This window comes from Oncorhynchus gorbuscha, linkage group LG11 (genome assembly GCF_021184085.1).
Source record: "Oncorhynchus gorbuscha isolate QuinsamMale2020 ecotype Even-year linkage group LG11, OgorEven_v1.0, whole genome shotgun sequence".
NCBI classification, from domain to species: Eukaryota; Metazoa; Chordata; class Actinopteri; order Salmoniformes; family Salmonidae; genus Oncorhynchus; species Oncorhynchus gorbuscha.
Genome location: NC_060183.1, coordinates 29,502,590 through 29,524,205, shown reverse-complemented (window position 1 = coordinate 29,524,205; position 21,616 = coordinate 29,502,590). Strand labels below are relative to the sequence as shown.

At 43.5% G+C, this 21,616-nt stretch overlaps 1 protein-coding gene across 1 annotated transcript in view; it reads right to left on the bottom strand.

Annotated features, from left to right (window-relative positions):
- The window catches only part of lrp2b (low density lipoprotein receptor-related protein 2b), a 112,027-nt gene that overhangs the window by 80,638 nt on the left and 9,773 nt on the right, over positions 1-21,616 (bottom strand). The window contains 23 exon segments of the mRNA XM_046369298.1: positions 563-791; positions 1,259-1,443; positions 1,751-1,959; positions 2,266-2,514; positions 5,837-6,017; positions 6,123-6,319; positions 6,596-6,712; positions 7,017-7,139; positions 10,162-10,404; positions 10,797-11,075; positions 11,664-11,801; positions 12,832-12,962; positions 13,447-13,572; positions 13,842-14,034; positions 14,563-14,772; positions 14,916-15,056; positions 15,604-15,806; positions 16,114-16,320; positions 16,676-16,899; positions 19,120-19,289; positions 20,096-20,171; positions 20,173-20,225; positions 21,307-21,423. Of these exon segments, the coding sequence (XP_046225254.1) occupies positions 563-791; positions 1,259-1,443; positions 1,751-1,959; positions 2,266-2,514; positions 5,837-6,017; positions 6,123-6,319; positions 6,596-6,712; positions 7,017-7,139; positions 10,162-10,404; positions 10,797-11,075; positions 11,664-11,801; positions 12,832-12,962; positions 13,447-13,572; positions 13,842-14,034; positions 14,563-14,772; positions 14,916-15,056; positions 15,604-15,806; positions 16,114-16,320; positions 16,676-16,899; positions 19,120-19,289; positions 20,096-20,171; positions 20,173-20,225; positions 21,307-21,423 (4,001 nt within the window).

The window sequence follows — 21,616 nt, the reverse complement described above, 5'->3', positions numbered from 1 at the left end:
CTCGTTGTCTCGGATTGGGAACCGTATTTAGGCAGCCTGAGTGCGCGTTGTAATTCGTGGGTGATTGTACCTGTCTCTGTGTTAGTCACCAGATAGGCTGTAATTAGTTTCACTCGTTTGTTGTTTTCGTATTTTCAGTTATTTCATGTACCGTATTTTCTTCATTAAAAGTCATGAGTAACCTATACGCTGCATTTCGGTCTGACTCTCTCCAAACAACAGATGAAGTTCTTTATACTTATTATATGTTATAGTTTGAGCCTTTATAATGTCTTATTATACAACTTATCATGTATTTATATAGCAGTTATTTAGCCACAAACATGAGATGATACTAAGACATTATAAAGGGTCATAACTGCTTATGCTCAAGTCTTACGATGCATTATAACAGCATTACAATGCATTACCATCTGCATTAAGTGTTAACAATGAATGCGATACTGTAGGAAGTAGTGCCATGAGAACAAATGATTAATGGGCCCTTACAATAAGAATAAGATACTAGTGTACAGTGTCCATTTTAGGACAACCTCGGCCTGCTGGTTTTACCCATGCTCACCATATCACTGGCCATGACCTGGAAGCGGTTGTTGCCGTTGTAATCGCAGTAGTCGATGTACTTGAGGTAGGCGTCAGCAAAGTAGACCCGGCGCGTGGTGTAGTCCAGGGCCAGACCGTTGGGCCAGTAGAGCTTGGTGGTGACAATGGCCTGTCTCCCGGTGCCGTCCATGTAGGCCATCTCTATCCTCGGGTTCTGACCCCAGTCTGACCAGAACATTACGTTGGTGCTGGGAAAGGTCAAATGTCAAATCAATTATGATAAAAAAAATGTAACCTTTGCTGTGCTGTGATTGTGCAGTGAATAAGGTAGATGTCGAGAAATCAACAGAGAGACAAATAATGCACAATAATGATTCAAAGAACAACATGTAAAGTAAAATGCAGTGGTGCTGGATAATTGAGCAATTCTTTATTTGAAGGGTTCTTAAAAGGGACAGCATAACACATTCATAAGCAGTAATTAAGTAACTTAAGTCATTCATAATTTGAGCATTTGTTGACAGGAATTTAATGAATTATTGTCTACTGCTCATGAATGTGCTATGTATGGTTAATGAATGTGCTATGTATGGTTAATGAATGTGCTATGTGTGGTTAATGAATGTGCTATAAAATCCTTATGTAGGTACCTTTCAGTGTTACTGATCATTCAATCATTGCTGTGTTCCTATGGTTAGCAGTAGAAAGGCCTTACTGGTTTCGGGGGTCCAGAGCCAGTCCACGGGGGCTGGTGACGTTCTTGGTGAGGAGAACCTTCCTGAAGCGGCCGTCCAGAGTGGACACCTCGATGTTCTCCATCACCGAGTCGGTCCAGTAAAGATTCCTCGCCACCCAGTCCACAGCTATGCTCTCCGGTACCATTAGACCAGTGGAGAACACCTAGAACCACAGAAGAACAAAGTGTGGTATATTAGAACACTGTAGACCCTAGTGGAGTTCAATTTCATGTGCTTGAATTCTTGCCGTTACAACGCACTGTATTTTGTCGTTTCAGCGCGTCATATAGGTCATACTGTTATATTGTGTTAATACGGATGAAATATTAAGAATCCTAATAAGGCACAGCATTCTGATGTATGTTAAATAACTATATTTGTTATTAAAAACTGGACGAGGGCTTTTTTTCTTGGAGCAATAACCGAAAAATAACCATCATTCAGCGTGTTCCTAATGTATGTTCTCAGACCTCGCGTCTGTCCGTGCCGTTCTGAAAGGAGGTAAAGATCTTCTTCAGCGAGGCGTCGGCCCAGTAGATTCTGCTGGTCAAGCGGTCAAAGTCAACGGTCACGATGCCGGAACCGCTGACCACAGGGTGGATGAGGGGCGGTTGGAGGTTGACTTTGTTGGAGATGATCTGACTGCGCTTGGCAACTAGGAGCGTGGCTGCTGTGGGGTCTGCGGGTAAACAAATAAATAGTGAGTACAAGAAAAGTATTTCACAATAGATTAGAGGGAGTTAGAGTTTTAGGTTAATACAAATATATTGTAATAACAAATATTTGCTAACATTACATGGCAAATGTTTTTCCATAACAATATCGTACTTTGTATTCGCCAATAAAAGCGATTGGGATTTGTTTTTTTTACTGTAATGCCAAAATAATCACATCACTTTCACCTCAAAATTCTAAAGATAAATGTATTCTGTCGAAGTGCAAATAGCAATGAACGAACAGCTGAAATGTCAGGTTGCTCCCTTACCGGTGGCTTTGCAGGAGCGACTATCGGCCTCTAGCAGGTAGCCGTCTGAGCAGGAGCAGCGGAAGGAGCCTCTCTCGTTGTAGCACTGCTGGCTACACCAGCCTGGGATGGAACACTCGTCGATGTCGTCGCAGGTCTTGGAGTCGTTGAGGAGCTGGTAGCCTGGTTGACAGGTACACTCTGCTCCGAAAGGTCCCTGGATACAGCCGTCACTGCAGCCCCCGTTGTTCAATGCGCAGTCCTCCTGGTCTATGGAGGGAACAAACATGGAGGCATGTTTATTGGTTCACCTGCTCAGGGACAGTAGAGATAAATGACTCGTTAGACCTGGCTCGCTGTCGGCGTTCCAATTCATCCCAAATGTGTTCGATCAGGTTGAGGTCAGGGCTCTACGCAGGTCAGTCAAGTTTTTCCACACAGATCGACAAATCATTTCTGTATGGACCTCACTATGTGCACAGGGGCATTGTCATGCTGAAACAGGAAAGGGTCTTTCCCAAACTGTTGTCACAAATTTGGAAGCACAGAATCGTCTAGAATGTCATTGTATGCTGCAGTGTTAAAATTCCCCTTCACTGGAACTAAGGGGCCTAGCCCGAACCATGAAAAACAGCCCCATACCATTACTCCTCGTCCACCAAACTTTACAGTTTGCACTATGCATTCGGGCAGGTATCATTCTCCTGGCATCTGCCAAACGCAGATTCTTACATCAGACTGCCAGATGGTGAAGAGTGATTCATCACTCCAGAGAACGCGTTTCCACCACTCCAGCTGACGCTTGGCTTTGCGCATGGTGATCTTAGGCTTGTGTGCAGCTGCTCAGCAATGGAAACTCATTTCATGAAGCTCCCGATGAACAGTTATTGTGCTGACGTTGCTTCCAGATGCAGTTTGGAACTCGGTAGGGAGTGTTGCAACCGAGGACAGACCATTTTTACATGCTTGAGCAATCGGCGGTCCCGTTCTGTGAGCTTGTGTGGCCTACCACTTTGCTGCTGAGCCGTTGATGCTCCTAGAATTTTCTGCTTCACAATAACAGTGTGCTCGGTTTTATACACCTGTCAGCAATGGGTGTGGCTGAAATAGCCAAATCCACTAATATGAAGGGGTGTCCACATACTTTTGCATATAGAGTGTATGCTGTCACATGTTAAAGTCACGCTAGTACCACTACTACTTATTGCATGGCGCCCTCACCTAACATGGACAGACTAAAACATGTCTTCACTCAACATCCATGACCATTTAAAAAAAGTATATCACATGTCAATCTTAACATCAACATTTGAGGCGCTAGTCAATATACCCTAGGAAAGGGGAGCAAACACATAAGGTGACCTTTCAAGAGACAGGTCAGTAATGTCTATTCACACCCCATCACTTGTCTTGTTGAGCAATTTCTTTCATTTTGTATTTTTCCTGTTCAAATGAATACAACTTCAATCACCGAAACAGACAGGCAAAGTCAGAGACAACTGCATGCAACGTCATTGTCAGCCTGACTAAGACCTTCAGGTAGTGCTGAGCATTTTTAAACAATTACTTGACCTATGTCAGTTCAATTTGTCTTTTTTTGTGTGAAATCAAATCAAGCCCGAACTGTGCGATGTACACTGTACAAAATAATAAACGCAACATGCAACAATTTCAAATTTTACTGAGTTTAAGTTCATATAAGGAAATCAGTCAATTGAAATACATTCATTAGGCCCTAATCTATGGATTTCACATGACTGGGAATACAAATATGCATCTGTTGGTCGCAGATATCTTTTAAAAACAGTCGGGGCGTGGATCAAAACCAGTCCGTATCTGGTGTGACCACCATTTGACTCATGCAGCGTGACACATCTCATTGGCATAGAGTTGATCAGGCAGTTAATTGTGGCCTGTGGAATGTTGTCCCACTCCTCTTCAATGCCTTTGCGAAGTTGCTGAATATTGGCTGGAACTGGAACACGCTGTCGTACACGTTGATCCAGAGAACCCCAAACATGCTCAATGGGTGGCATGTCTGGTGAGTATGCAGGCCATAGAAGAACTGGGATATTTTAAGCTTCCAGAATTGTGTACAGACATGGGGCCATGCATTATCATACTGAAACAAGAGGTGATGTTGACAGATGAATGGCATGACAATTGGCCTCATGATCTCATCACGGTATGTATGTGCATTCAAATGCAATGTTAGCTTATGCCTGCCCTACCATAACCCCACCGCCACCATTGGGCACTCTGTTCACAACGTTGACATCAGAAAACCGCTCGCTCGCTCACACAACACCATACTGGCTTTCTGCCATCTGCCCGGTACAGTTGAAACCGGGATTCATTCATGAAGAGCACACTTCTCCAGCGTGCCATTGGCCATCGAAAGTGAGCATTTCCCTACTGACGTTGGTTACTACACCGAAATGCAGTCAGGTCGAAATCCTGGGAGGACGACGAGCACGCAGATGAGCTTCTCTGAGAACTTTGTGCAGAAATTATTTGGCTGTCCAAACCCACAGTTTCATCAACTGTCGGGGTGGCTGGTCTCAGACAAATCCTGCAGGTGAAGAAGACGGACGTAGAGGTCCTGGGCTGGCATGGTTACAAGTGGTCTGCGGTTGTGATTCTCTAAAACGACGTTGGACACGCCTTATGGTAGAGCAATTAACATTCAATTCTCTGGCAACAGCTCTGGTGGATATTCCTGCAGCATGCCAATTGCATGCTCCCCAAAACTTTGTAGCATTGTGTTGTGTGACCGAAATGCACATTTTAGAGTTGCCTTTTGTTGTGCCCGGCACAAGGTGCACCTGTGTAATGATCATGCTGATTAATCAGATTCTTATGATATGACACAGCTTTTAGGTGGATGGATCGTTTTGGGAATGGAGAAATGCTCAATTAAGGTTATGGAACATTTCTGGGAACTTTTATTTCAGGTCACGAAACATGGGACCAACACGTTAATATTATTGTTCAGTGTAGTAGTGAGTTGTAGTTTCCAACAGGCATTTGTTCTACATAGTTCAGCACAGAAAACGTAGTAATTTTGATTTGATTTCAATTGAATTAACTACAATGACCACGCTCCATTGCGAGTCTACTTGTGCAGTCTGTGTGGGGCAGACACTTAGAGGGAGAGAAAAGACAGAAGAATGCACAAATAAAACAAATTTAATGCACACAACTGAAATATTTTATAAAAGTAATGTGAATAAATTATGGTTAATATTACTTATATTACTTATAAAAGTCATATCACTTAGTGATAAGCAGTAATGGGCTACCCTCATGGGACTTGAATTAGTACGTATATTCTGTGTTGTTACAGCATTCAACCCACATAATGCATAGTGCATTTAATGTAAAAAAGATATTGTATTTTAATAATCTAACCGAAACCGAACTCAAAAAGCATTACACTCTCATTACTACCTTCAGGTCAAAACCTTGCACAATAACACTGCGGGAGCACTCGGCGGTGTGCAGGCATCTTTCTTAATGACTTCACTTGTGTACCTGAAAGTTATTACATGTCATACACTACTTCTAAACTAGAAACGTCCTTGTCACTCACTGCAGAGGGGTGACTCATCAGCTCCATTGGGACAGTCCCGCTGTCCGTCGCACACCTTCCCTAGGACGATGCACACCTGGTCGGTGGGGCACAGCCACTGGCCCGAGGGGCACATGAAAGGAGGCGTGGGGCAGTTCTGCTCATCGCTCATGTCCCTGCAGTCGTTGTCGCCGTCGCACACCTGATAATAACAATGACCACGATGGAAACAAGTCGATACACTCCCGTTGCGTTTCAAATTTGTCCAATCAAATGAATTAATTAATTCACCCATCCACTCACTCACCCAGCTCGGAGAGATGCAGTTGCCGTTGGCGCACTGGAAATAGTTGATGAGGCATGTTACAGGCGGGCATGAGTTGTGTTCGTCCGAGCCGTCCTCGCAGTCGTGATGCCCGTCACACTCCCACTCGTCGGGCACGCACAGGCCGTCCGTCTGGCACTGGAACTCATCATTGTGGCAGAGGCCAGGTCCTCGCGTGGCTGCAGACGTAGGAAATTAACACATTGATTGAGGAGTCCATAAAGGACATTGGAGGGCTGAATGTGATACAATTAATATACGATTCAATCTCAGATAAGCACAAATATTTGGCTTGATAAGTCCTTGCAATAAAATTCAAACACAGCCATACTCAAAGTTAGGAAGTATAAAGCAATTAGTTTTCCTACGGGAAAAACTCAACTGAATTTGTCATATGACTCGAAATCTGAGTCGACTCAGAATGATGGTACAGGAAACGGGTAGAGTTGACTTACGGCAGCCGCTCTCATCCGATTGGTCCCTACAGTCAAAGACCCCGTCGCAGCGGTAGATGCTACTGACACAATGGTCACCACTGGCACAGGCAAACTCAAAGGATGAACAGGAGAACTCTGAGAGGAGAGGAAGAGAAGAGGGGGTGTGGTAAAGGAGAAGAGGGAAAGGGGGATTTGTGAGGGGATGAGAAGGGAGAGTATGAAAATGAGAGGGAAGAAAGAGCATAGTTGAGAAATAGAAAGGGTGGGGGGAAAACATTGCACAATGTTGCAAAATACAAAACTTAGATTAACAAGAGTACTTAAAGAAATAGACGCTTATTAAAAATAAATAGAAGCTTATTGAATATAACTAATTCTCTCTTATGCATCCCAGTGGCAGAGCACACGAAGGAGGATAGTCTTAGATTACTCATCGTACCACAGTCCTTCTCATCGGAGCCATCCATACAGTCCTGGTCTCCGTCACACACGTATGAGCTATAGATGCAGCGGTGGTCGGGACAGAAGAAGTACCCAGGCTCACATGTAGCGATGGTCCCATCTGTCAGAAGAGACAGAGCAGGGTTTTTTCTGAATCAAGACTGGGCTTAGGTGGTTGACGTGACACGGGTGTGGCAGGGGGCACAGTTGGCCCATCGACACGGCTGAATTTTAGAGACATTTCAGAGGCCTCCCATCTTGGCGGTAAAGATTGTTAGTTAAAATATATAGGTCCATTATATTTTCTACATACTTCATATCTGGTATAGTTGTTTAAAGGTGCATTATGCGGAAATCGCTCTGCCATTTCCTGGTTGCGAAAATTCAAATAGTTCGCCTAATTTCAGTTTCTGGGACAAAACAAGCAAGTATAGTGTAGAGAATCATCGTACCATCTGAACCCCTGTGAAATATATTTTCCATAACCAAAAATATACCATTTTCAGCTGTTTGGTGTACAAAATCAAAAGTAAAAGCACACATAGAACAGATCTACAGCTTCTTAGACTTGCTTTCAATGAGAATGACAGATCTATAATTCACATGTCTATTTTAATTTTGGGGGTCGCCTCCAAAAGTTACATATTGCAGCTTTAAGTTTACATTAAGTGTTTTTCCATCCCGGGAAAAATCTCAGCCCAAAAAAAGTTTAAACAGTTTGGACTTAAAGGCGACCTGAAAAAAGGCCCATCCACGGATTTCAATGGCAGAACAAACCCTGACAGATTTATTAAGAGAGAGGTCAATCTTTATAGTTCACGTTTTAGTTTATTTAAAAAAATGTAACTATCCTTTTAACATCTTGTCTGTTTGCTAAAGTTATGAGAGGATAAAGGCTTGAGAAATGAGAAGTTAGGACTTGATGAGTCTGCACCTTCAAATAAAACAACACACAAATCAACAATGTAGTTCAGTACAATTCCGCAAGGCAATCATATACTGTGAAATATTTTCCTGGCTACCCAAATTCCTTGCTCCGTCCAAACGCTAAGCCAACGGATGTTCATTTCTTGTCCGCAATGAGTCTGGATCTGAGTACCTCCCTGACCATTTCTACAACGCAAACACATTCTAACCATTTTGATTGGTCCCAGAAACAGATGGGGTCGGCCAGAGTCAGAAGTTGAACACACCTAGGTAAAGCTTCATTTAGAAAATTCATCATTGGCTTTGGTACACTGATTGGTTAGCGATGATCCATGTCACACCCTGACCATAGTTTGCTTTGTATGTTCTATGTTTTGTTTGGTCAGGGTGTGATCTGAGTGGGCATTCTATGTTGTCTGTCTAGTTTGTCTGTTTCTGTGTTTGGCCTGATATGGTTCTCAATCAGAGGCAGGTGTTAGTCATTGTCTCTGATTGGGAACCATATTTAGGTAGCCTGTTTTGTGTTGGGTTTTGTGGGTGATTGTTTCCTGTCTTTGTGTTTGTTGCACCAGATAGGGCTGTTTCGGGTTTTCTACGTTTATTGTTTTGTATTATGTTCATGTTTAGTTTTCGTATTAAAAAACATAAACCTCAACCACACTGCATTTTGGTCCGCCTCTCCTTCAACAGAAGAATCCCGTGACAATACAATCGCTGATTCATTGGTTTTGTACAACACCCCTCATTTTGACATCAACACAAACAACTTCAATGATGGCAGTCTCAGATTTAAGTATGTAGTGAACATATAGCAGCGGAAGAATTCCGTTTGAGTCGTCAGGCAAGTAAACATATCTCTAGTCAAATAATCCTATAGGATTTGAATGAAAAAAAATCATATTAGAATCCAATACAAAATCCTATCATATTTTGGAACCTATTGTAACGGTTTTCTAGGTGTGGTGAAGGAGAGTCGGACCAAAACGCAGCGTGTAGATTGCGATCCATGTTTATTGAAACAAACGTAACACGAATCTAAAATACAAACACTACAAAACAATAAACGTAACGAAAACCGAAACAGCCTATACTAGTGTGAACTAACACAGAATAAGGACATCAAGACACTAAGGACAAACTCAAAGAATATGGCTGCCTAAATATGGTTCCCAATCAGAGACAACGATAAACACCTGCCTCTGATTGAGAACCACTCCAGACAGCCATAGACTTTGCTAGATCACCCCACTAGCTACAATCCCAATACATACACACCAAAACCCCAAGACAAAACACACCGCAATACAAAAACCCCATGCCACACCCTGGCCTGACCCAATACATGAAGATAAACACAAAATACTTTGACCAGGGCGTGACACCTATCCTATATGATTTTATCTCATTCAGATTTTTCTATTGGATTCTTGTATTACTGTTACTGTAGGTAAATTATTTTATTTCTACAAATAATAAATGTGAAGTTGCTGTGCATTCTATAGGGAAACCCCCTACATTCTTGTGTTATTGTAACATTGTACATAGTATTGTATGTCACATTGTAATGTCTCATTCATAGACAAGTTGCATGAATAAGAATCAAATCAAATAACTGAGAGTTTTGTCAAAAAAGGTGCGCTGTTCTGGTGGTCATAACTCAAATGAACACACTCGATCCTCTCCCATATTGTGGTGGTGCATAAAACATAAATTAATATAGAACTGTTGTTTCCCATGAACTAAAAATGTTGTCAATTACATTATTTTATTGTACTGGAACACATGAGAACAAACTATAACTTAATGTGTTAAATTAAGAAAACACTTCTGATTGGGGTGACAAAATCCTACGAAACCTATAGGATCCACTATGATTACTTTGGATTGCCAATAGGAAAAAGGTAGCCCAATAAGGATTCCAATATGATTATGACAGTTGACACACAATCCAATAGGATTGTGTTAATCCCATAGGATCCAGTAGGATTGTGTTAATCCCATAGGATCCAATAGGATTACTTTTGATTTCCAATAGGAAAAAAGTAGTGCAATAGGATTCCAACAGGAATCTGATAGAGGTGACAAAATCTATAGGATTCGATTAGAAAAATCACTAATCCTAAAGGATTTTTTGACTAGGGATACACTTAAGTAACAGTATGTGTATAAAACTCTATCCGCCACTAACAATCCTGGCCCCTCCCACTTTTACTCACTGCAGTTTCTCTCATCCGAGCCATCGCTGCAGTCCTTGTCAGCATCACACGTCCAGGCTTTGGGGATGCATCTGCTGCCGTCAGTGCAGGCGAACTGTTCTGAACTGCAGGTGAAGGGCAGACGTGTGGGGCAGTCGACCTCGTCTGAGCCATCGCCACAGTCTTCGTGGCCGTCACAGCGCCAGCCGGACAGGATGCAGTGCTTGTTGTCGCAGGTGAACGCCCACGGGGAGCAGGTCATGCCTGGTAAACAGGTAAAGGAAGGGGACGAGGAAAGAAGCATGAAGAGGAGGACATTAGTTCAAACTTGTTGGGCTGTCTGTGTTTGTTTGCTTTGGGAGCACGATAGGATACAATTACATGATGCTGATTATCTCACACACAAACATGTTTTCTATGTTAACACAACACTTTTGACACCCGCTCGTACAGTTTTCATTATTTCACATAACCACACACACTAATGAAAACCACAAACGATCTTGCACATGAACGTTCGCACACTCCCACTCAAACACAAAATGCCTCCACGGTCCCCCACTCATAGAGATCTAAAACAAAAGAATCCCTGACCGAGATGGCCTCCGTTTTAGTCACATTGCCAGGATGCTAAACGTGTATTCTAGTGCCACCACCTGTGTCAGTGCAGTTGGCCTCATCCGTCTGGTCCATGCAGTCTTTAACCCCGTCGCAGCGGTACGAGTCGGGCATGCAGCGGCCCCCGTCGCAGGGGAAGGAGTAGTCTCCACAGCTGGTGTCTATAGGGGGTTCAGAGTCGTCCTTCACACAGTCCCTCTGGTTCTCCTGGAGCTTCATGCCGTAGGGGCAGCCACACACGCGGCTAGAGGAGGGCGCGGGGAAGCAGAAGTGGCTGCAGCGGCCATTTGGCACCATGTTGCACCGGCTGTTGAACACTTTGAAGCGAGAGGATGAAATGAATACGACGCAGAAAGACGAGAAACAGATGTGGAGAAAAGATGTGCAAAAAAAGACACGCAGAAACATATTTGGGTCTTTTAATAAAACCCATGTATTATTTTATTATTAGAAAGAGAGAGAAATAGTGTCTGGTTCATAACACCCAGAGGAAATGCTGCAGAACCATGTCAAAAGCTTTTTATAAGCACAAATCAATACAGCAATGTCTGTGTTTAACTTGTGTGACTTGAGGCTCGGTTGATTTTTAAAAGAACAATGGTAACAGACACAGCACAGCTGTAGTTTAGCAGTGCATCAAGATAAGCCCTTCTTTCACCAGCCCCCTAACCAGGGATATAGTGGTAGAAAAAAAACAAGGTGGTTTAACTGAACGGCAGTATTAAATTAGCATCAGCATTTAGATTACTCGCGAAATGTCATCTCTACTAGCCTGGGTATCAGTCTTTTTTTTTAGCTAACATTACACTCCATACCACTCGTGTCATTTGTTGCTAATTTTGTGTACTAGGTGCATAAACTCTTATTCACAAAACACTTAGTAAAATTGCTTATTTTTCACTCACTGCCATGAAGGTCAGCTGTGTAAGCCTTGACACTCAGGATTCCGGAGATTCCCTTTCGGATAGGGGTCATTTCACCCCCGTCCCTCTTCCGCATCCGGAACACAGACCTGGTCCTTGAGTCTGACACAAACAGGTAATCTGGAGAGAGAGATTACGGGATAAAGGAAAGACAACAAACTTCGTGGCATGTGGGAAAATACATTCATTTCACAGGTAGATGTGTCAGAGCTGTTGCGAAATCGTGCTATGTAGTTTTTAATTAAAAAAAAAAATCTGAATGTCAATTATCCAGAAATATAGCTGCAAGTAGCAATTCCAGGGGCCAAGCACACAATAGCCACATTTAAGATACCATGTGGTCAATCGGAGGGACCTTGGAGTGATCTTCTATCATTGTGCAAAGTTTTGTCACAAAAGACCAGGTGGTTATGTAGTGTCATCAAATTGTATAGGGAGGAAGAGCATTTTATTTAAAAAATCTATTCCCCCACACGATCGCGTTGGACAAAAAGCCTAATTTTCAAAAATCTAATAGGCAGAGTGAGGAGATGCATATGTATAAACATTACATGACTGTTGGTTAAACAGGGCAGGAGACATGTTTGTTCCAAAAAAATCTGAAAATCTAATGGGCAGAGCTTATTGTCAGTTAACTAGGCAAATCAGTTAAGAACAAAATCTTATTTTACAATGACGGCCTACCCCGGCCAAACCCGGACGATGCTGGCCAATTGTGCGCCGCCCTATGGGACTCCCGATCACGGCCGGTGTGATACAGCCCAGGATCAGCATGGGATCGAACCAGGGTCTGTAGTGACACCTCTAACACTGAGATGCGGTGCCTTAGATCGCTGCGCTACTCGGGAGCCTTAAAACCTATACTGTAGGACCTTACGGGAACATGCTACTCATGAGGGTTCTGCATATATGTATAACATTTCATGGCTGTAGCTCAAACGGGACAGGAGATATGCTCGTTCAAAGATTTCAAATGATTACTATGGAACCCCACTTGGGCCAATCAGTGTAATCTTGTAAATGTCAGATCTTCATGGCAAGACTGACTTGTAACCCACATGTGAACATTTTAACATGTAAATGTACGTGTAGTTCAATTCACAGTTACACAAATAAAAGATGAGTCATTGGCTCATCCGACTGTGCCCACCTGCATGGATAGTGATGGAGAAGGGTTGGGTGATCTGCCCGATGTTGGAGAACTTCTGTCTGTCGTACCCGTCAATGCCCACGTGGCCTATCTGGTCTAGAAGGGCATCCGCCCAATACAGCCTGTCATTCCTGCCAACCGGAACCAAGTCAGAAGAGATCAGGTTGTTATTTAGGCGCCGAATCATCACAGGAATCAGCGATGCGTCTTTACATGGATGAGACAAGTATTCCCGTGACATGCTAGCAGAGATCTTATCAATTCCATATACAATTCCAGTTGTTTAAAAAAAAACATGTCAACGGACTAAAATTGTGAAGGAAGCGCCCATTACTATGAGAGCTGGAGTGAAATCTTAGGGGACGACCTGCAATTCTCTGAAAAGTGTGCATTCGTGTACTCTTCCCCTTACATTTAAAAGCATTGGATTGGTAAAGGCATGGGCTAGGGGCAGATTCCACTTTACTTCGTATACCAGTCCTTTCCTTTTAAATCCACGAAGGGACGTCTTCATCGGCAATCACTTCGAGTCGAGTAAGATTGGGCAGAAGGGTGGAAGATTTGGACGCATAGAAACACCTAAACAAACAGATGTGTGATAGTATTCCTCCTTACATGTAGTCAACAGTGAGTCCGTTGGGCCAGCCCAATGTGGTGTTGATGAGGGGAACAGCGTTGCTGCCGTCAGTCCAGGACCTCATGATCACCGCTGGCCGGTACCAGTCAGTCCAGAACAGATATCTGTGGGCAAACATCTTTGTTATAGGACTGTTTAGAGAGAAAGCCCCCACCCCCCCATCCATGTATTCTTATTCACTGTGGCCTACGAGGCAAAACTGATCCTAAATGGTTTATGATGTGTTGTTATGTCTGAGATTTATTTGAAAGATTATTCCCCGCTGCTGTTGTCCTGGTTGGACCAGGTCTCTCTTCAAAAAATAGATTTTTATCTCAATGAAACTAACCTGAATAAATAAAGATGACATTTAAGTCAAAATTCTGTTTCTCACCCGGCACTGGGGTGCACAGCGAGACCCCTGGGGCTCTTCAGGCCTTTCACGATGTCCCGCCTGGACTTGTCGGTCACTCTGAAGGCCACCACCACCCTGTAGGAGCTGGATGTCCAGAAGAGGACCTTGGAGGTCCAGTCGTACGCCATGGACTCCGCATGGCCCACCCTGTAGCCTGTCAGGATCTCTGTGTCTGGAGAACAAAACATTCCCGGCATGAAAAATGTCATGTCCACAACTCTTATGTTTTCTTTGTCCGGCGCCTGACAATGGGATGTGGTATTTTTCCTTTTTAATACCAGAGAACAAAACAGATATGTTGAAATGTTACGTATCAGTAACTTCAATGAAGCTTGTTGTAGTACATGAAACTTATCACTTATGTGCATAAAGACAGGAAGCTATTTTTCTATGTCTATACTAACATCTCACTTAGAATGCATGTCCAATAAATCACTTCCTTCTAAGCAGTATGCTAATGTGAATATTGGAACAGAGCTGATATTGCAGTACAACACATTGCAATCTTTAACGGCAGGACATGACAGAACACATTCGGCCAGACCTGGGTAGCTCCGAATAAGAGCGCTGATCTAGGATACATTTTCCCCTTTAGATCATAATGAATAAGACTATACGGACTTTGAAGACCTGAACCTAGATCAGGCAACCGATTCTGAAACGCTTTGTGAACACGGGCCCTCAAAGACTACAAACTCACTGGAGCCATTGGTGTTGGACTTGTAGATGATCTGCCTGCTGCGGTCATTGTAGAACACGGCCTCCTCGTTGCCGTCGAACTCCACGGCCGATGAAGAGAAGGTGACCCCCAGGCCGGTCAGCGGCAGGGTCACATCCTCCTGGAGGGACACATTCAGGGGGATCCCACGCACTGCGTATTGGGTGGCCAGTAGCAGGTAGTCTCTCACCTCTGGAGGGGGGACAGAACAATCAGAAACTCTTTATTATTCAACTCTTTACCAAGTGGCAAAACTGTCATCGTGTTGTTTTACGAATTCATTCAGGATTGGGCTTTTAATCATTGATGAGACCCCGTCCGTCCCAGTCACTCACTGAAGCAGCTGTGGCGGTCTTCATGGAGGTCGTAACCCAGACGACACTTGCAGCGGAAGCCCAGGCCATCATTGTCGGAGAGGTGACTCAGGACGCAGATGTGCTGACAGCCCCCGTTGTTTCGACCACAGGGACTCATCACTGTGGGAACGAGAGAGAGCAGAGTAGAACCGCACACGGTCAATTACAACAATGCTAAAAGCCCACAAAAAAAATGTATTAAAGATGGACTCGGTAGTGAGTTTTGACTACCATCAAATATCTCTTAAAAAGTTAGATTCATAAATGCAAATAAGGATGTTCATGTTCAAAGTCAAACCATCGTATTACATATCCCCAAGGTTTTATATGTTGTGACATCATTGTGTGATGATCAAATCTCACAATGCCTGTGGACATTACTGCAACCAGACAGAGCAACATGCTCTCAACCTCCTGCAGAGGTCCATGCCAGGCAGAATCAGGCACATTTCAAACGAGCAAAAGTACATTAATTGGTAAGATATACTGTATAAAGTACTAGCCTCATTTTAGGTCTGTTTGTGCTGTTCTTTCTCCTGAACATGAAAATTAACATAGCGGTTGGCTGTACAGCACAAACAAATCTGGAACCAGGCTTATAAAGTACTGCAACACTGGAGAAAACCATGTGCTTTATTGATAGGCAGTCTGCTGTTCTTCTTCTCACCAATGGGTTGCAGGACAGGGTGCGCGACCACAATGTGACCGGGTCTGTCTGCGGTGCGATAGATGAGGTTCGGGTCGCTACCGTTGAAGCGGTTGGTCCGTATTACCCCCATCTTGGTCCAGTCGGTGAAGAACAAATGGTTTTCAAAAACAGAGATGCCAAACGGGTATGGAACCTGGGTGCCACCGTTGAGCACTGTTTTCCTGTGGAAAATTAGCAAAGATGGCTAACACTGTAGACGGCAATGATTTTTATATATATAAAAGAATGCTCGTGTAAAGGTGGTGGTTCTGTAAAAAATAAGAATACTTTATTATTCACTGTCAATTTGAGCTCATTCAAATGTCTGAGCTGTTTTTGGGGTTAAGGACATCCAGGCAGGATATGCCATCTAGGATACCTATCATTTTTCCTGTCTGACTTGGGATTTGGACCAGTAACCCTCCAGTTGCAGATCCACCTCTCTAACTAGTAGGACCTTGCCTGAGACCTGAGGACTTGCATGCTTACCTCTCCAGACCACTGTAGGTGACCGTTTCCACCATGTTAAAGTGGCTATCGGACCAATAGACCCTTTGGGTGACAATATCCAGGGTGACGCCAGTCGGCATCCCCAGCCTGGTCTTCACCAGCTCCACACGGTTACTGCCATCCATGTAAGCCCTCTCCAGCTTCGTGTCCTCACTGACGTAGCCGCTGTCCGTGAAGAACATGTACCTTCAAAAAGCAGGAGCCCAGTTAGATTTTGAGGGTTAGCATTGAGTTGATTAGCTTGCGTTAGCCAGCGCTAGTTAGCGGTTATTAATAATACTATGGGCAGTACAGTGTGGGAGAGCAACTGAATTCATGATGTAAGCTGGGTTAGTACCAAGATAGCATAACTGTGCTCAAAAACAGTGTTGCTTTTTACAGACATGTAAGGAGAGTTGAAAAGGTTGACAATCAAATTTCTCTTTCAATCACCTTGTCCTTGTTTTTCCAATGGGTATGTTTGTCAATGGGTTATATTAATGTAAAGGGGATGGGTTCCATGTTTAATTTCTTTTGGTGGTGAGACGTTCTAAGTTCTTACCCCACGGTGGGGTCCAGAGCCAGCCCGTGGGGAGACAAAAGGTTCTCGGCCACAAGGGTGACCCGGTTGCCTCCGTCAAAGTCACACATGTCGATGCGCTCCACCCTGGCCTCTAGGACGTAGAGCTTGAAGTTGATCCAGTCCACAGCGATGTTCTGGGCACTGTGAACGGCCTCGTTCAGCACTTCTCGGATGTCACCTCCATCAAAGTTGGCAGAGTACACCTATGGGGAGAGAGTGACACTAATTGAAGATGCAATCTGGGATCCTTGCAGAATAAATGGGTATATCATTCATTGCAATTGTTCAAAAACAGCTGCATTTACATCCCAGATTGCACCATTAACCTGAGTGCGGTTTCAAGGGACACGCCATACTGGAAATGATTGCATGACAGATGTGTTAAAAAAAAATGGAATCTGTTGTATTAATATTGTGTTGCAACGGTAATTTAAAGGCAAGTCTGATTCAGCAAACACAAAGCTGTTTTTTTTTACGTGCGTTTTTAGTTTGTGAGTTTATTACAACAGAGCAAATATGTCAATCGTATTCTTAACATTTAGACTTAGGGAGGAAAATGGGGGGGATGCTTTTTCAATTTCATTCAAGGAGAGGGTTTAGTTGAGCTTTTTCAATCTGCAGTGTTTTAGAATTAGTGGCTTACTGGGCTATATATCGCCCCTCGTTTCTGATTCTCTGCTGAGCGCACAATATCAAGTGTGCCTATAGGCTATTTAGTGTGGTCTCAAATTATCCATAGCCTTTAGGCTATAGGCTAGGAAGTGCATGCTCAGAGAAGTACAGAGCAAAGTTATATTTCTAAGAAAATTCCTTCCTGAGTCTTTTGCGCTGCTGGGATGGTGTAAATAAAATTGGGCTGCAATGGATATTCCAACCCTGAGCCCATGGCCTGCTCTGCTATTGCTGATCAAAACTTTTGTTTGTGCTGTCTAACCAATGCTGTGCTGTGTAAGCCTACAGTGGCAGTTCAGGAGGAGAGTCGAAGAATTCTTCTGAAAAAATGTTGGGATCTATAGCTTGCGGTCGGTCTAGCCTATAGCCTACCTGCTTTTCAATTTGAGAATGAGGACCCGAAGATGAGAAAGAGGACCGGAGGTCAACTTTGATAGCTTGCTACTACTATAATTCATTTGAATAAAAACTAGATGTTTCTTGCCCATGATGTATTCAGTTATTTGCCAGATTCGAGTAACTTATGTTGTGGTGCTGAAACTAGAAGCAGCAACTGCTGCACAATCAATCGGAAATGGACAGCTCATGGTGCTGAAAGTAGCCAAAATCAAGTAGGCATAATTCATTTCAACCATCTTCATTTTAATTAGACTTGACCAACAAGAGGGCTTAGTGTTGAAGCCTATTGTGTTGGAGCCTAACTGTTTGATAGACGAAATTAGGCTATATGCTGCAATATCCATAGATGTGTCTGGCAATTCCTCCACCCACCATGCACTCTTTAAATAGCTTACCTCTGTGTCAGCGAAGGACTGTTAAGTTAAAACCAGGACTCTAATTGAGGTGGTATGAGAGGGTATGACACTGACCTACCTAATGTTAGATGAAGATTTTGAAGAAAATTAAACAGATCCGATTATCTAAAGTGATCTACAGCACTTTGGTCCGTGCTGCTTTAAGCTGTAAAATACCAGTGAAACGTGGCTAAGATGCATATGGGCATGTCATCGTTTCGTTTCTTTGACATTCAGAGGCTGAGCTACAACCTTCCATAGCCGAGGAGACCTCAAATTTACTAGGGGAGTAATCAAATTCTGTTACCATAAATTGATGAAGCTATTCACTTCCTGTACAATAGAATATGTTTAAACCCAGACAGCTTTCAGGGAAACACCTGTGACCTTCTCTCGTTGGGTTAAACCACGGAAGAAGAGTAGCCAGCAGTTAAAGCTTAAATGTTTATGTGTCACTCGGCCTGCGGTCTGGGGTGGAAAGGTAGGCCTAACTTTTGAAAGTACCGTGCTCAGATTCCTAATGATGTCTCAGATTTGATTATTTGCAAACAGGGACAATTTCACACTGATTTGGCATTGGAGAAATATGACAAGATGAACAAATAGGCCTATATCTCTGTCCATTCTTAGCCTTTAATTGAGGTAATTTGTTTGGTATTTAAAAAAGTATTCTGCTAATATGTAAAATGATGTAGAATTGCATGAAATGTTTATAAAATACCAACAAATATGATGATAGATTGATGCCATGCTTTTTACTATAAAGGAGATCTTTCAAACATACTCTTGTCCAGAGTTTAACCAGAAATGTAGTAAACAGTGCACTACATGCGCCAAACCAATGCAATCGCTCTGAGGCATCGGAGCTCCCCTTATTTAGATCATTGCATTAGTTCACCGCGCAGTGCTGTTTTAGAGTGAGGAAAATGTCACCCACAAGCAGTAAATACGACCCACCTTCTGAGTGTTAGTGTCTGTCCAGAAGACCCTCTGACTGTGCCAGTGGTACCCCACACCCACCGAACTACCTCTGCCCTGTGAAGGGACCAGGGTTCTGATAAAGCGCCCATGAATGTCTGCCATCATCACGTCACCACCATTGGTGAAGATGAGCTGCGGCAAGCCAACTACAGGGTAGATATAAAGCATAGGTTGTTATCCTGTAAAGCATGGGCGGGCAACTCCAGTCCTCGCGGGCCTGATTGGTGTCACACTTTCTCTCCATCTCTAGCAAACACAGATGATTTAATCAAATTGCATTCTAAACGGAAGATCATGATTAGGTGATTATTGGAGTCAGGTGTGTTAGCTGGGGATGGGGAAAAATTGTGACACCAATCAGCCCCTCGAGGACTGGAATTTCCCACCCGCTGCTGTCAAGGGTTCATTCTGATCCTACTTCTGACACCATGTTAGGTTATTATCTATGGATTAGGCAGAGACCTGAGTTCAAGTTAACATGTTTTCTGAGAAGATAATTGAAAAGAGTACAGGGCTTACATCCAGGTCCTTGAACTTGATCACAACGGAGATAACCCGATATAGGACAGTCGTTTTATATTTTGGAATGGTAACTGGTACACTTACAGTAAGTTTACTTCAGCACAGTTATGCACACAAGGAAGGTCTTTTCACAATGACCTTTTTGTAATAATGACCTTCAATGGAACTCCCACAATTAAGCACATCCCTTTCACACAATGCTCAATCGTGCTAGCACATTAGCCACGCCACACCACAACTTATCACAAACAGTTCCCTAAATGTAAGTTTCGTGAATGTTTGTTTGTTTTACGTTTATTTGATTCATCACACAATTAAGATATCAATTATATTCTGCATGTGAACGGATGAAATGAACTTGAACCTGAACAAAAATACAGTAGCGCTCCCACGTGTTCACGAGTGACGCTAGTGGTGTCACATCCCTTACCTGAGATGTTGGCCCTGCAGCGGTTGCCCTGTTCCAGGAAGTATCCATCTGCACAGCTGCAGCGGTGGGTCCCGGGGGCGGTCTTCACACAGCTGGTCACAGATCCCCCAGATGTCACAGTCGTCATAGTCTGGGTAACACAACCACAGTGTTGTCATGTCAGCCTAAACCTGCAGGTAACTGCCAAAATAAAATAAACACTTGAGCAAATGAGGGATACGACGTTTATAGAAAGCAGGTGCTTCCACACGACGTAGGGCCATGCATAAAAAATGCTTAGTTGCACATTCTTTTGGCTACCGTGGCTAGAAGAAGAGATCTCAGGGACTTTGAAAGGAGGTTTTCAAAAGAGCATAGGGAGTCTGAAGGGTGTGTGTGTGTGCCAACTCCACCCAACTGAACACTTATGGGAGATTCTGGAGCGGCGCCTGGGACAGCGTTTTCCACCACCATCAATTAAAACGGCAAATTATGGAATTTCTTGTGGAAAAACGGTGCCGCATCCCTGCTAGCTAAGATGGGGAGAAGTCTGTCCATCATAAAGTGCTGCTCTACCTTCTTAAAACTGCACCATCAACAAAGCAGGTCCTACAGAACATAGTTTTGTCGCACCTGGACTACTGTTCAGTCGCGTGTTCAGGTGCCACAAATAGGGACTCGGGGGAAATTGCAATTGGCTTAGAACAGGGGCGCACGGCTGGCCCTTGGATGTACACAGAGAGTCAATTTTAATATCATGCATGTCAATCTCTCCTGGCTCAAAGTGGAGGAGAGAATGACTTCATCACAACCTTGTATTTGTGAGAGGAGCAGCAGCTAATGGGGATCGTTAATGATGATGATGATGACAAAATAGGGTTCAGGACATTTGTGGAATCTATGACAAGGTGCATTGAAGCTGTTCTGGCGGGCTTGTGGTTGCCCAACGCCCTATTAAGATACTTTATGTCGGTGTTTATTCTATTTTGGAAGTTACCTGTACCTACACTAACATAATAGAATTGAGTAGAATAGAATAGAACAGACCTCTGTGTGTCTATGTTAAAGAATGGTAATTTTTTATAATTTCTCTGGTTTCTATTTAGTTTCTATCTGTTTCTATTTAGTAATCTGTATGTGGATTAATTCATAGCGTTTGTCACATCACTGCTAGTGGCCCTGTTTCCTTCCTCACTTCCTTCAGCTGTGTCTGTCCTCACACTCAGACTCACCAGCACAGGAGCGGCTGTCATTGGCCACGGTGAAGCCATCTGGGCAGTAGCAGGCTCCGCCCTGTGGGGTGAGGTGACACCGGTACTCACAGCTCAGCGCTGAGCACCGGTCCAGACCTGGGAGAGGGGAAAGAGACGGGAGATACAACTAGTGGTGGAAATGGGCCGGACCGCAACAGGAAATATGATCTACTACACCCCCAATGCTGTACTAGCACTTTTAGTTTTCAAACACTTTTTAAACACTTTTTTAGATTGTGCGTCCCTATTGGCAGCCTATTCCCCATAGTCACTACTTTGTGACCAGTAG